The following is a 12,803-nucleotide window of genomic DNA, read 5'->3' as shown; positions in this document are numbered from 1 at the left end:
AAATTAATTTGAAAAAATTATGTATGGGGGCATAAAATTTTTAGAAATGTTCAAGTAGGGCATGGCACAAAAAAGGTTAGGAAAGTTAGAGGATTTAATTAAACGCTCATATTAATTCATATTTAGTGTTAATTTATAGAAATAATAGATTTTACTCACAACTTTCACTGACTGACAATAAAAATAGACGATCTACTTCTTAGTCCCGTATAGTATATGAACCTATACCAAATTTTAAAGCTATTAGTTAAACCGTTATAGTGCTAAAAACATTTTTACATTTTAAAAAGTGGCCATTAAGCCTTACTTATAATTTACTTTATTTTATAGCCTTACTACATTAAGAGTAACTTCTCCCGTTTTCCCAACATTTCCCTTCACTGCTCTGCTCCTATTAATCGTAGCATGATGAAAATTATACTATAACCTGCCCAGGAGTATGAAGAATAATTGTACCAAGTTTCGTTAAAATCCGTCGCGTAATTTTTGTTTCTATAACGAACATACAGACAGACAGACAAAAATTTTACTGATTGAATTTTTGGCATCAGTATCGATTACTAATCACCCCCTGATAGTTATTTTGGAAATATATTTCATGTACAGAATTGACCTCTCTACAGATTTATTATAAGTATATACGAGTACATATGTATTATTATAATATTGTTTTCGTATTTTAGTCATATATCCTTACCAATATTATAGATATGAAAGTGTGTTTGTTTGTTAGTATGCTTGTATATAGAAAGACAAATAATTTTGTTTCTATGTTTATATTTATTATATAGTATAAATGAATATTAATGTTTTTTTTTTTCGGGTAGGAAAATGGAATGATAAACACGCCTGCGACATTGATATACGTTGATCAGATCTCGGGTATCAGAGAAAGATGATAGATGAAGATGAAGGCAGGTCAGTTGACTTGTCATGACAACTTTTTTTTAAATAAGCACCACACTTTCACAACCATAGCCTAGTCCTCAAGTTAGGATACCCATTTTATGATAATTCAGGCATTAAACATCTAAAGGTACAATCCAGAACACCGATACCTGAGCCAATCCAGAAAAGTTCAATTTCTAAATTAATACGACCGGGAATCGAACTTGAGGTCTCATTTACATAAAATAACGTGCGCTGTGGTTGTCATATTCATTAACCGCGATGGTTTCCAATTTTCAACGGATATCACAAGGAAATATATATTTTGAAAAAAAAAATAGATATAACCTGAGAGAAATTTCAAATGCCAACATACAGAGAAAGGTAAAACAGAATGGAATATAGAGACCTTTCCTGATTCCGTCCTTTCCTTAGGTATTCCACGAAATCCCCCGTATCTTCATTTTCCTGCGACGTGAATATCAGCAAATAGCGTTCGCGCGTATTATTGCCTATCAAGTTTTTCCAGGCGCTAGCGTTACCTATAAAGACGGTACCATACAGTTATATATGTATAGAACTTTATTTAGGTTTATCTATTCCGACATCTGTTACCTTCCATTGTAGAATAAAGTCCTGTCTGACTAATTTATTGTAGTATTATGGAAATGTACCATTCTGAGTCGTTGATAGAATATGTAATTCGTAGGTATCCACTAACACTCGTTCAGACGACTATTTACGTATGTGTTTTTATGTATCTTCCTGTTATTAAACGACTTTTTAAAAATAAGGTTCGCATTACAACTGAATTTAATATAACTACATTACGCAAAAACGTTTCCAATCCGAAACCGATTTTGGTGATTATTTTTTCCTGAGCCATTCCCAGAGCGTTAATACTGAGGAAGTTTATATAGATACATGAATATAAATCTATATTGTATTGTAATCTTGTTAGTGGTTCTAAGTAAATAAAAGGAAGTAATAAAACGAGATAAAGGACCGCCAACAGTTAGAAAAATTTAATCACGTTATTGAAGGAAGAAGCAAGTGTCAAGAATAGAGACATCACACCATTGCTAGCAATATATCGAATAAAGTGGACCTCCATGCGATTCCCCCTGGTAATCGTTTTGGTTAATTCTTGTGAATTCGTCCAATGAACCAACTGTCCTACATTCCTCCTCACCTATCACCATTAGTATCCATTGCCAGCGTATGCTGATAGTGCAGGTAGAGTTACCATTCCATTTTCACCCATTAAAGTGACAGTTACCACATGAGAAACCATGAGGTAAGCCGTCTGCTTCCTTGTCATTCTAAACAACATAAAAGCCCGTGCAAACCATGTTGGTATCCATAAAATCGTTCTTTAACTGACGACTTACCATGTGATACCGTATGTGGGTCCCACCAGACCGGACCCCCTCGTTCAGCTGTATGGAACTGACGCTGCCAGCATCGTCGTCCATGAAACCGGTCTTCTTGTATCTTGCCATCTGTAATGGAATTTATTGATTAATAATTATTGGTGAAACTATTTCATTCATTCTGTATTTTATAATGGATGATAATAGAATGGTAACCCTGTCTATGCTCTCGGTATACACTGACGGGGCACCAGTAAGGAATGATTGGTGAGGATGAAAAGTCAGTTAGCGCATCGTGACGATTTCAACGATAAATTATATTAATTATTTCGTTCATTTTAGATCAAAATAACTCACAATTGAAGTAATTTTTTTTTTTGGAAAAAAGAAATTATTTATACTATTTATTATAGCAAACAAGGAAAGTACACACAGTCTATAGAATACCACAGTCTATAAACATGAACATTACCATAAACATCATAGAACACTATGATGTCCATGGTACACCAAATAAGTAATCCAAACAGAGCCACAGGCAACAATGAGTATCTAATGATGCTTAATTACAACTTGTTGAATCGTTTGATGTTACTATTATAGTTTTATGTATGTATGTATGTATGTCACGTGTCTATAAACAATGGACGAGTAACCATGCAATTAACTGCAGGATACAGCAGTCAGTATTAATTTACTTGCTCCACTACGGAACTATGAGTTAAATATCAGTATACCTATATATACATATTTAACGTTCAGAAAGTATATTTTGTTGTTAAAAGCCAAAAGAAAAGAATTCTCAATTCGGTTGTATTATTTTTTATTCTTTACTGTACACACTAGTTATAAGAATATAACAGAGGTAATCAAAAGTACAAAGACGAGATTAACTCTGATAGAGTTTTCTTCCAGCAACACCCAAAGTGGAAAGGAGCATCAATGTCAGCGGGTAGAGCGGTGTACAGTATTGTGACAATTTTTAAACAGACAAAATTAAATTAATTACATTATATTTAATCGTATAAATACACATATACATATACATAAATACATACCTATATCTATGCATATACTTACACACACATACACATATGCATACAATATACCTACATATATAGATAAATAAATATATGTTCATAGAGATAGAAGATGCTCTTTAGGTCTACTCTTAAAAATATTTAAGGATCGACTCTCACGGATAGATATGGCAAGAGAATTCCATAATCTAGCAGCATGGACGGTAAAAGATCCACTATAGCGCGTAGATGACTGTGAAGGGAGTTTGAGGATAAGAGATTTCGTATCTTTTTAATATTTATTACCTCATAACTCCGTTATTTATAAATCGATTTGGTAAATTCTTTTTTATCTGAAAGCATACTTACAGATTAGTCCTGGATTAGAAATCTTATTAAAATCGATTCAGTAATATAGTTTTGAAATCATAATAACTAGTTTTGCCACAATTGAATTGTTTTTTTTTTGGAAACATAATCTTAAAACATTTTTACTTTTCTTAGTGGGTACATTATATCATCCATTAACTGTCCACTGCTGAACTATCACCCCCCCCCCAGGGGGTTTTTCCAGTAATTGCCACTCTTGGCAAATAGATTGGCAACCGCAGTTCCACTTTGGTGATGTTTTAAAAGTAACGCTGCTACCCATCTCAGTTCCCTTAGTCGCTTTTTACTACATTCACGTGATAGAAGGGGTGGCCCATTCTGTGCCGAGACCATGCTTAGTAGGTACGATAGGGATTTTATAGTGAATTGGTTAAACCTTTAAAGCACTAAGAGGTAACAAACAAACCTATTTTCACATTTATAATATTAATAAGGATTTTGTTATAAAATCAAATAAATATACAAACACGAAAGTGAGTTTGCTTGTTTGCATTTTGTCACTAAGTGCTCAACCAATCAGTATGAAATTTAATTTACACGTAGTATTCGGAATTAAAAAGGATATTAGCCGAGTACTTTTCATCCCGGTTAATGTATATGAACTGGGGGTTTACTCTGAAATTAAATTCCAAAGTACAAACGAAAGATATTTTAATAAACAGTATTTTATATCAAAATTAATTAACAATTATTTAACATCAAATTTTTGTTTCGTTCGGCTCCGAAATTCCAAAAAACGTTTCATGGTAGGCCCCCTGATCACGCGAACGAAGTCGCGAGCAAAAACGCAACTGATTACGATGTTTGACTTGAAAAGCCGTGTTTTGCGTTCACAGACAAAAATAAAGACGAGTTATATAGAACATACTCCGATGTTTTTAAGTCCGTTAGTGACTGTATCGTTACTAATCTATGCACATAAGAACTATAAAGCTAATACAAACAAACAGTAGCTTTATAACTCTATAATGTGCGCACATAAACGTTAAACTCCAAACATCAACCCATGTACACCATGGTATCGAAAATCTTTCTTCAATAACATGCTATAAGCATAGTAAACAGGATGTTCATGAACAGGTAATGTTGTCTTTCAAAATAATTTAAAAATTGTGTTCCAAAAAAAAGCACTGATTTCAAAACCAGCCATTTTGATTTAGAAACTAAACTATAGAACCGATTTTGATAAAATTTCTATGAGACCATCTATATCCTTACAGATAATAAAATAAAAATCGATATCGGTTTAAAACTGACGAAGTTACGAGGTAAGAAACATAAAAAAAAAATACATCCGAATTGTGAACCTCTTTCTTTTTAAAATCTATTGAAAAGTGACTTCAGTCGTGACTACACGTAATATGTTTTGATGACTTTCATTGAAAGAAAATATTTGAATTTAGAACACGGAATAGCGTGTTTACATGTATCTACAACAAATTGCGACGCCCAAACTGGATTTATGTTATTTATATGGCATGCAATAAATAAAAAAACTTGGAAATTAATCCGCAATTGACAACGTATAAATAGAAAGATTTTTTAATGGATGAAAATTGTCACTGCATCTAGGGCAGACGCTGGCGGAGTATCAGTGAAGATAAATAGGATAAAGTCATATCATCCAAGTCATCGTGACGAATTTACTAGAAATTAATCAAGATGGTTTCCAAATAACGATAAATGTATCGAACGCTATTACGTCAATTACAAAGCTCGGTAGTACAATTTTGATATTTAAATGTGGAACACTTTTAAAGTTAATTTAAAAATAGAATCTAGAGTAAAATTTTGAATTTATCGGTGGTATGCTCATGTCTATAAGCGACGGTTACCACTTTCCATCAGGTGGACCGTCAGCTTGTTTGCCAAGTTGTATAAAAAAAAAACCTGCCAAACGTTGAAACTACTGGCATAATATATACTGCTGATATAATAATGATGATGATAAGATTATATGTATTTTATAACTTTCGTAGTTCACAGGAATGATAGGCGTTTTGGAAATGTTGCGGAGCTTCTTCGACGACCTTCGCGATAAGTAGTTGGCATGTGTATGCGATAAGGTCGATCAATTCGCTTCTATATATGCATCAAGCGTTATTAGTTATGTATATATATATACATATATATATCTGTCTCAAACATATCTTTGCATATAGTTGAAATTACTACTCTTGATTCTGAGATGGGAACCAAACAATTCTAGCATGTCATCCCTCCCCCTTAAACAGGTTTATGCCATTCTTAATAAGTAAATGTTACGCACATAGGTGTATTTAAAGGGGAATGGGTGGGCCATACCCACCTCAGACTCATTTGGTGCCCACCCCAGCACATGAGTAAAGCTTCGCGGAGACCGCTCCCCAACACCCGGAAAATAATCTTAAATACGCAAGTGGATACACAATTACCCACATGAAAGACAAATGCAATTATGTGTGCAGCAGACACACGGAGATGATATAGCAATGTAATTTGTCAACGGAAATGATGCTTCGACCTTCCTTCATACTTTACTGTTATTATTCCATCCTTAGATGTAGTATAATATACTCATAATTTATTTTTCAACAGTATTTTAATTTAGAGTGGGAGAGGGATTGTTAGTAATGAAGACTAAGAGCTCAATTGTTAGCAATATACCCAAAGAGGTCAAGCTCCACGTGGTCCCTCTAGGAAACCATCATGCTGAATTGCAGGCTTATTCATCACGACAGGGTTACTAACCCGCCTTTTCATCGTCACCTATCATCATTTACTGGTGCCCCGAGGACGTATACCATTAGCATAGACAGGGTTACCATTCAATTGTCGTAAAAAAAGGTAGTTTAAATACTAGATAAAATGGTACACCACAGGCTTTGCCATTCCTAAGGATTACGTTGCCAAACCTCTGTATCCTGTCATTTCACCGATAAATCTCACCTTTTGACCCAAACCTAAACCATGCAAGCACATACATACTGCTTCACGACAGAAGCAAGAGTGAGACAGAGGTATGTAAAACAAAATTAGAAATTACCTTGATACGGATCCTTTAAATATCGCTTGTATACACTGAAACCATTAAACAGTATATCATGTTCCATTTAATTAATCCCGGATAGACAAATAATGCAGTGATAAACAGTTAATCTTCGGGAGTTTGGGATCAAGAGAGCGTATCCGAGACTCGATTGATTTATTATTAAATGTAGACCCCAATTGGGAGCAGTTGGCGGCGTTCAGAGAAAATAACATGCCATCAAAATTTATTGCTGTAAACGCTGGAATCAATCCACGCAGAAAGCTTTTAGCAATAGAGATAAGATATGGATAAGCACCGCCAGATAGTGAGAGACGAATCAATATGCGAACTGTACGAAACTGATAAAATCCTTTTAATCACACTATCCAGTGATTGAGGTGAAATTTGATTTAGACTGAAAGATAGTCTTTGATAATTAAAATGCCGAAGATGTATCTCTTAGAGGCGTTATGATCCTTACTAATTTTGCAAATGTGACAGTTTGTTATCTCTTAATGTGTTAACAACTTAACCAATCCAATTTGTTGTAGAAGTACTTTTTTCCACGCACAACCACTCTTTGAAATCAACTTCTAGCCGAAGTATTTCCAAACCAATACGACATCATAACCTTGTCATTTGGTCAGTAAAGTTATTTAGATAAAAAAAAATGTGTTGATCATAATTTGCTTTGCTATATTAAATATATTTTTCGTGTCTATGATCTTTCGTAACTTTAGTGGATTAGAATGATTTAAATTCTGCTACTATTAGTATGCGTGCGACTACTATTTGATATAAAGGATCAACTATTATTTGTAGAGGCCCTATGACCTTCCCTGTTAGTCATACATTGCGTCACGTGTTCCACCTATAAACGAAGTATCATTTGGTAACACGACAATGACATTTGCGCTTCCAAAAAGACTTTTTATTACTCCAAAATAACCAAATAATAATCTCATATTATTTAATATACAGGTAGTACGGGACCGTTTTTATAGCAGTCTATGTGGGAGGCCTATGTTCAGCAGTGGACAGTTAACGGCTGATATGATGTTGAGGATTATGAACCTCATATTAAAGTCAGACGTCCTTGAACATCAGTTCATTTACATAGATGACAGTAACTCCATCAGGTGGGTTGTCAGTTGATTTCTAAACTGCTTAAGAGAGTCGCTATAATCTGTCAATATTCAAAAAGAATTTAATACTTTTCAATGTTTTTGATTGCTTGTTAAAAAAATTGCTCTGCTAGCGGACTGCTACGTCAGTCATAAAATACTTTGCATATAAATCTATCAATAAAAACTTTACACCTACTTCATATTTTGTTTCGGAATTTTTCGAATACATTAATGCCATCAAAATTTCAGTGACAATTTAATAATAAATATTATTGTATGATTATCGTTTTAGTTCGGTAGCAGAGCAGTTTTTAAATAATCAAATAGAAATATTGATATTTGTTAAATTGATTATGACAATTGACAGTTAATTGCGACGTTGCTGCACTTTGGTGAACTAAAATTATAAACGCTCTTAAAAATATATTAAAATATCCTAAATGACGTTTTAATATTTTAATATATTTTTTTTTTAATTTAAAAAGTTACTTTGACATAAAAAAGTGCTTCTTTCCATTCAAACAATATTTTTCTCCCCGGAATACATGGAACGATCATCAATAGTGCCACACGAATGAAAATGTGCGTGAAGTTTTGGAATCATAGATAAAATTACCTTGGTATTCAGGTTCAATGTAATAACGGAGTGGAACCATAGATAAAGTAATAGTAGAGCATAGTTATATCTTATCAGTAAGGTTTCTATATAGTCAAGTCTGTTGACACTGAGACTATTAGATCTAATAGCGTGCCATTTATTTACTTTTCTAAGTACATTCGAATGTCGTAAATGAAAGTGAGTTTGTTTCTTACGTCTTAACGGTTGAACCAATTACTATTAAGTTTGATATATTCTTAGTATAAGGGATAAAGGACAAAGGCTGCTTTATCCCGATCAGTGAAGATCTCCCGGTCACACGGACCAAACCGTGGGTAGTAACCTATTATAATTATGTATATGTAAGTTTGTAGAGGTGAGTGCATGGGTGGATATTTGTTAGTCTTTCACGCAAAAATTACTGAAAGGATTTGAATGAAATTTTGTAAAAAGATAGGTTATACCTTGGCTTAGAATATAGAGGATTTTATGTACTGATCTACGCGGCTGAAGCCAGATATATTATACCAGGTACTATATATAGATTTTACATTGTTAATGCATTTATAAATATTGTTAGCAAGAGTGGACTTATCTCTGACAGAGATTTCTTCCAGTCAAACCAATGCAGTTAGAAAGTATGTTGTTAGTGGGTAAATACACGTATAAAGTATATAAAAAAAAAAACAAATAAATAAATAAACAACCACGACGGTTTCTAGGGGGAAACGCGTGGAGGTCGACCCGACAACCCTGTCGGGTTGACCCGTATGGGTAGTAATACACCCGTATTATTAGCAATGGGACAATTAGACACTATCACTAACAATCCCTTTCCGCCTCACCATAAATGTATGATTCATATAGAAACCCTATAGATACATTCTCCTTTCGGGCTCTCAAGGTAGACTGGATGATGTCCCGTCAAGGAATAAGTCCGCCTGTGTAAATTTTCGCTATAACCTGATGTCTATATTAAAAATAATTGTACACAAGCATTTAATAAAATATTTTTTTTAAACGCGACTCTATAAACAACGGTTTCTAGTTCTAGTTATTCCTAGGTACATTAAGGAAACAGATTATATTTCTGTACGTTTACCATTTTCGTTTATTAAACGCTTATGTAAATAAATTTGCGCCGTGTGGCCGCGTGGTTTTTTTTTCTTAATGGTTGACAATGGAATGGTAACCCCACCCGTGCTATCGGTATACACCGGCGGGGCACCAGTGATGATGATAGGTGAGGATGAAGCAGGTCAGTTAGCCCATCGTGACGAATACGACAAGAATTGTTCAGGACGGTTTCCAGGGGGAACCACGTGGAGGTCGACCTAATAGAGTAAGAGGCGACTAAGGGAATTTCATGGTCGAGTGATGAACAGCAGCGTCCCTCTTAAAACATCACAAAAGCCTCACTGAAGTTACCAACCAACCTACCAAACGTGGCAACTATTGGCGAAGCCCTTCTTATGGGAGACGATTATGTCCAGCAGTGGACAGTTAATGGCTGATACAATGATATCATCATCTTCCTACCCTTATCCCAATTATTATTTGGGGTCGGCGTAATATGTTTTCCTTTACGAAAAAAAAAGATTTGACATATAGTTTTACGACCGGCCGCCTGCCTGACGTCAACCCTCCTTGGGAGGGGGGAAAGGGATTGTTAGTAATGGAGACTGAGAATCCCATTGCTAGCAATATACCCAACCAGGTCGACCTCCTCGCAGTTCTCCCTGGAAACTATCATGGTTAATTCCTGATAAATTCATCATGATGGGCTAACTGGCCTGTTTTCATTCTCATCTATCACCTTTCACTGGTGCTCCGCCAGCGTATCCCGTTAGCGCAGGCGGGGTTACCATACCATTTTCACCGATCAAAAAAAAACCCTCCTTGGGAAAGCATTTGTTAGTGGCTTCCGCCACCTACGGTGAAGAACAAAGGATTGAGGAAAAGGAAGGGAATGTTGGAAGTGCGTAAAGGAACATGGTAGGCTGATATAATGATAATATAATGTAATTTTGTGATGATTGGAGTGTTTTTTTTTTTTTTATTACTGAAATTAATATTTATTTCTTCAAAACTTATTCTTTTGTAAATTTCACCCCTGCCTGCGCTATTGGTATACGCTAACGGGACACCATTGAGAGATAATTGGTGAGGATGAAACAAGTCAGTTGGCCCGTAGTCGCGAATTCATAAAAAAATAACCAAAATGATTTCCAAGAAGAACCGCGTGTAGGTCGACGTGATAGGATATATTACTAATAATACCCTCGGGGGAGAGATTGTTAGTAATGGGGAAATTAGTCTCCATTTGCTATCAATATATCAGGTCGACCTCCACGCGGTTCCCCCTAGCCACAATCGTGACTAATTTATCGTTGAGTTTGTCACGATGGACTAACTGACCTGCCTTTTCATTCTCACCAATCATCCCTCACTGGTGCCCTGCCAATGTATACCGATAGCGTTAGCGGGTTACTTATCCATTATCATGCATTAAAAAAAAACTAGGAATGTCCCCTGCGCAGGCGGGGTTATCATTCCATTATAGTAAAAATATAACGATAGTTTTTTAGGGAACCGCAAGGTCAATCTGACATGCTATATAGCTAGCAATGGGGTTGGTAGTTCTCAATACTAACAATATTTTCCCCCCATTAGGTACAAGTAGGTAATATTCACTAAAAGATAAATAAATTCCAGACAAGACCATTCATCCAGACGACGATGTGGTTATGGACAGTTCATTGCGACTTGATTAAATTACCAACCATTTTTCTCTATGAAGCTCTATCATGTTTTCACAAAGAATAAAAACGAATGTCGAGAAAAATAACGAGCTAGCAGATAATAAATTACAGCTTATTTTCATATAAAATGTTTATGTGAATGAGTATACATTTCTATTTATATTACGTGTATTCTCCTGGATTAATTTGAAGACATTGAAAATTTACCGTGATCCCGGGCTTCAGGTGTAATGTGGGCATGTGTACTAACTAAACACGGTGCACTGCACTATTTCACTCCACGGTAAATATTAATTTCAAATATTATTATTATTTATTTTTTCACTGGCCGCGAATAATTCGGGCGCGAAAAATCGGTAGCACCCGACGCATGTTTCGATTGAATGTTTTGGTTCCTCGGTTTTTGTCTTCGTTTCTTGCTAAATATAATGATCGACACCGAAATGTATGATTAACGCCATCTATGAAACTCTACAGGAACAACATATTTAATAAATAAACACGGAGAATTTAATATAAATACATCTTTAATATTAAAATATAAAATAAAATATAAAAATAGCATAGAAATGGAAGTATATTTGTATAAATAAATATAGGTATATAAATGTAATATACACATCTACAAAAATCTACTTAGCCTTTTTATCGTATTAAATCGATTAAAAAGAATATCATTTGTAAATTAAAAACGCTAATAATATAATAGTAAAATTAAAATTTATATTTACATAATTCTTTATTTGTAAAAGAAATTATAATTGTTTAGTTTATTTAAAGAAAATTGCGTAGTTTTAGTTTTTGAACAGTGACATCTATTGATGTTAGATAGAACTACATGTCACTAAATACAACGAATTAAATGAATCGTGCTGCTATTGAGTTGAGACGTAGGGCGAGATTTTACGCATGCGCACAGGAGGGGGAGCGTAGTACAACTCAATGAAATAAGAATAATCAGTGGGCATTCGTCGATAGTGTTTCAAAGTGCGGTCTACACAAAAATATTAGCGAATTATTACCGCGTTCCCGCAACAAATTGGTCTTTTATATATCGTGACAGTGAATTGTGATTGGATTTGGTGATCATGTCTAACGCACCGGTGAAGAAAGTACCCATACATTTGCAGGTAAGTTTACAACACCTGTTGTTTTTCTTTAGATTCGCGATAAAAAATAATTGAACTACAATGCGACCTTCATACAATTGTCAGGACATCGGCCCTTTTTATTTAATGCCAAATTTAAACATACTATACTGTTTTTATTATATTTTAATCTGTGTGAATCATGTATGACCTAATTTTAGCGGATATTTGGGTTGCCGGTGCTTGCAAAATGGGTGTCGGTATGAATAGATTTTCCCACCGGCTTGTTACAGATAACGTGTACAAAAAAAAACAGTTTTAAACTAACGTATATTGTTGTGAATTGTAATTATTATTGGTAACGTGTGTCACGTTAGTGATAGTAAAATTTTATCTCACAGTTTTTTCGACCGTACTAGACGTAGGAGTGTAGGTACTTTATTATTAAGTGAATAAGGCAATTCTCAATAATTGAGAGGGCCTCTTAAAATTTGGCGTCCGTATTTTGTGCTTCGAAGTTCACAATATGGATATCGTTCAGAATATAG

The 12,803-nt window shown here is 34.6% G+C and overlaps 2 protein-coding genes across 2 annotated transcripts in view; one reads left to right on the top strand and one right to left on the bottom strand.

Moving 5' to 3' along the window:
* LOC113519472 (endothelin-converting enzyme homolog) overlaps positions 1 to 11,564 on the bottom strand; it is a 61,824-nt gene extending 50,260 nt beyond the window's left edge. The window contains exons 1-2 of the mRNA XM_052897009.1: positions 11,375 to 11,564; positions 2,280 to 2,390 (exon numbers count right to left, since the gene is read on the bottom strand). Coding sequence (XP_052752969.1) covers positions 2,280 to 2,390; positions 11,375 to 11,407 — 144 coding nt within the window. The 5' untranslated portion in view covers positions 11,408 to 11,564. The remainder of the gene's footprint in view (positions 1 to 2,279; positions 2,391 to 11,374) is intronic.
* A 526-nt stretch (positions 11,565 to 12,090) lies between these two features.
* LOC113519471 (dihydropyrimidinase) overlaps positions 12,091 to 12,803 on the top strand; it is a 66,808-nt gene continuing 66,095 nt past the window's right edge. Inside the window, exon 1 of the mRNA XM_052896984.1 lies at positions 12,091 to 12,297. Within this exon, the coding sequence (XP_052752944.1) occupies positions 12,256 to 12,297 (42 nt within the window). The 5' untranslated portion in view covers positions 12,091 to 12,255. The remainder of the gene's footprint in view (positions 12,298 to 12,803) is intronic.

Source organism: Galleria mellonella, unplaced genomic scaffold (assembly GCF_026898425.1).
Source record: "Galleria mellonella isolate WM207_F2 unplaced genomic scaffold, CSIRO_AGI_GalMel_v1 utg352, whole genome shotgun sequence".
NCBI classification, from domain to species: Eukaryota; Metazoa; Arthropoda; class Insecta; order Lepidoptera; family Pyralidae; genus Galleria; species Galleria mellonella.
Note: the sequence above shows the minus strand (reverse complement) of the source record. Positions and strands in the feature narration are given on the sequence as shown.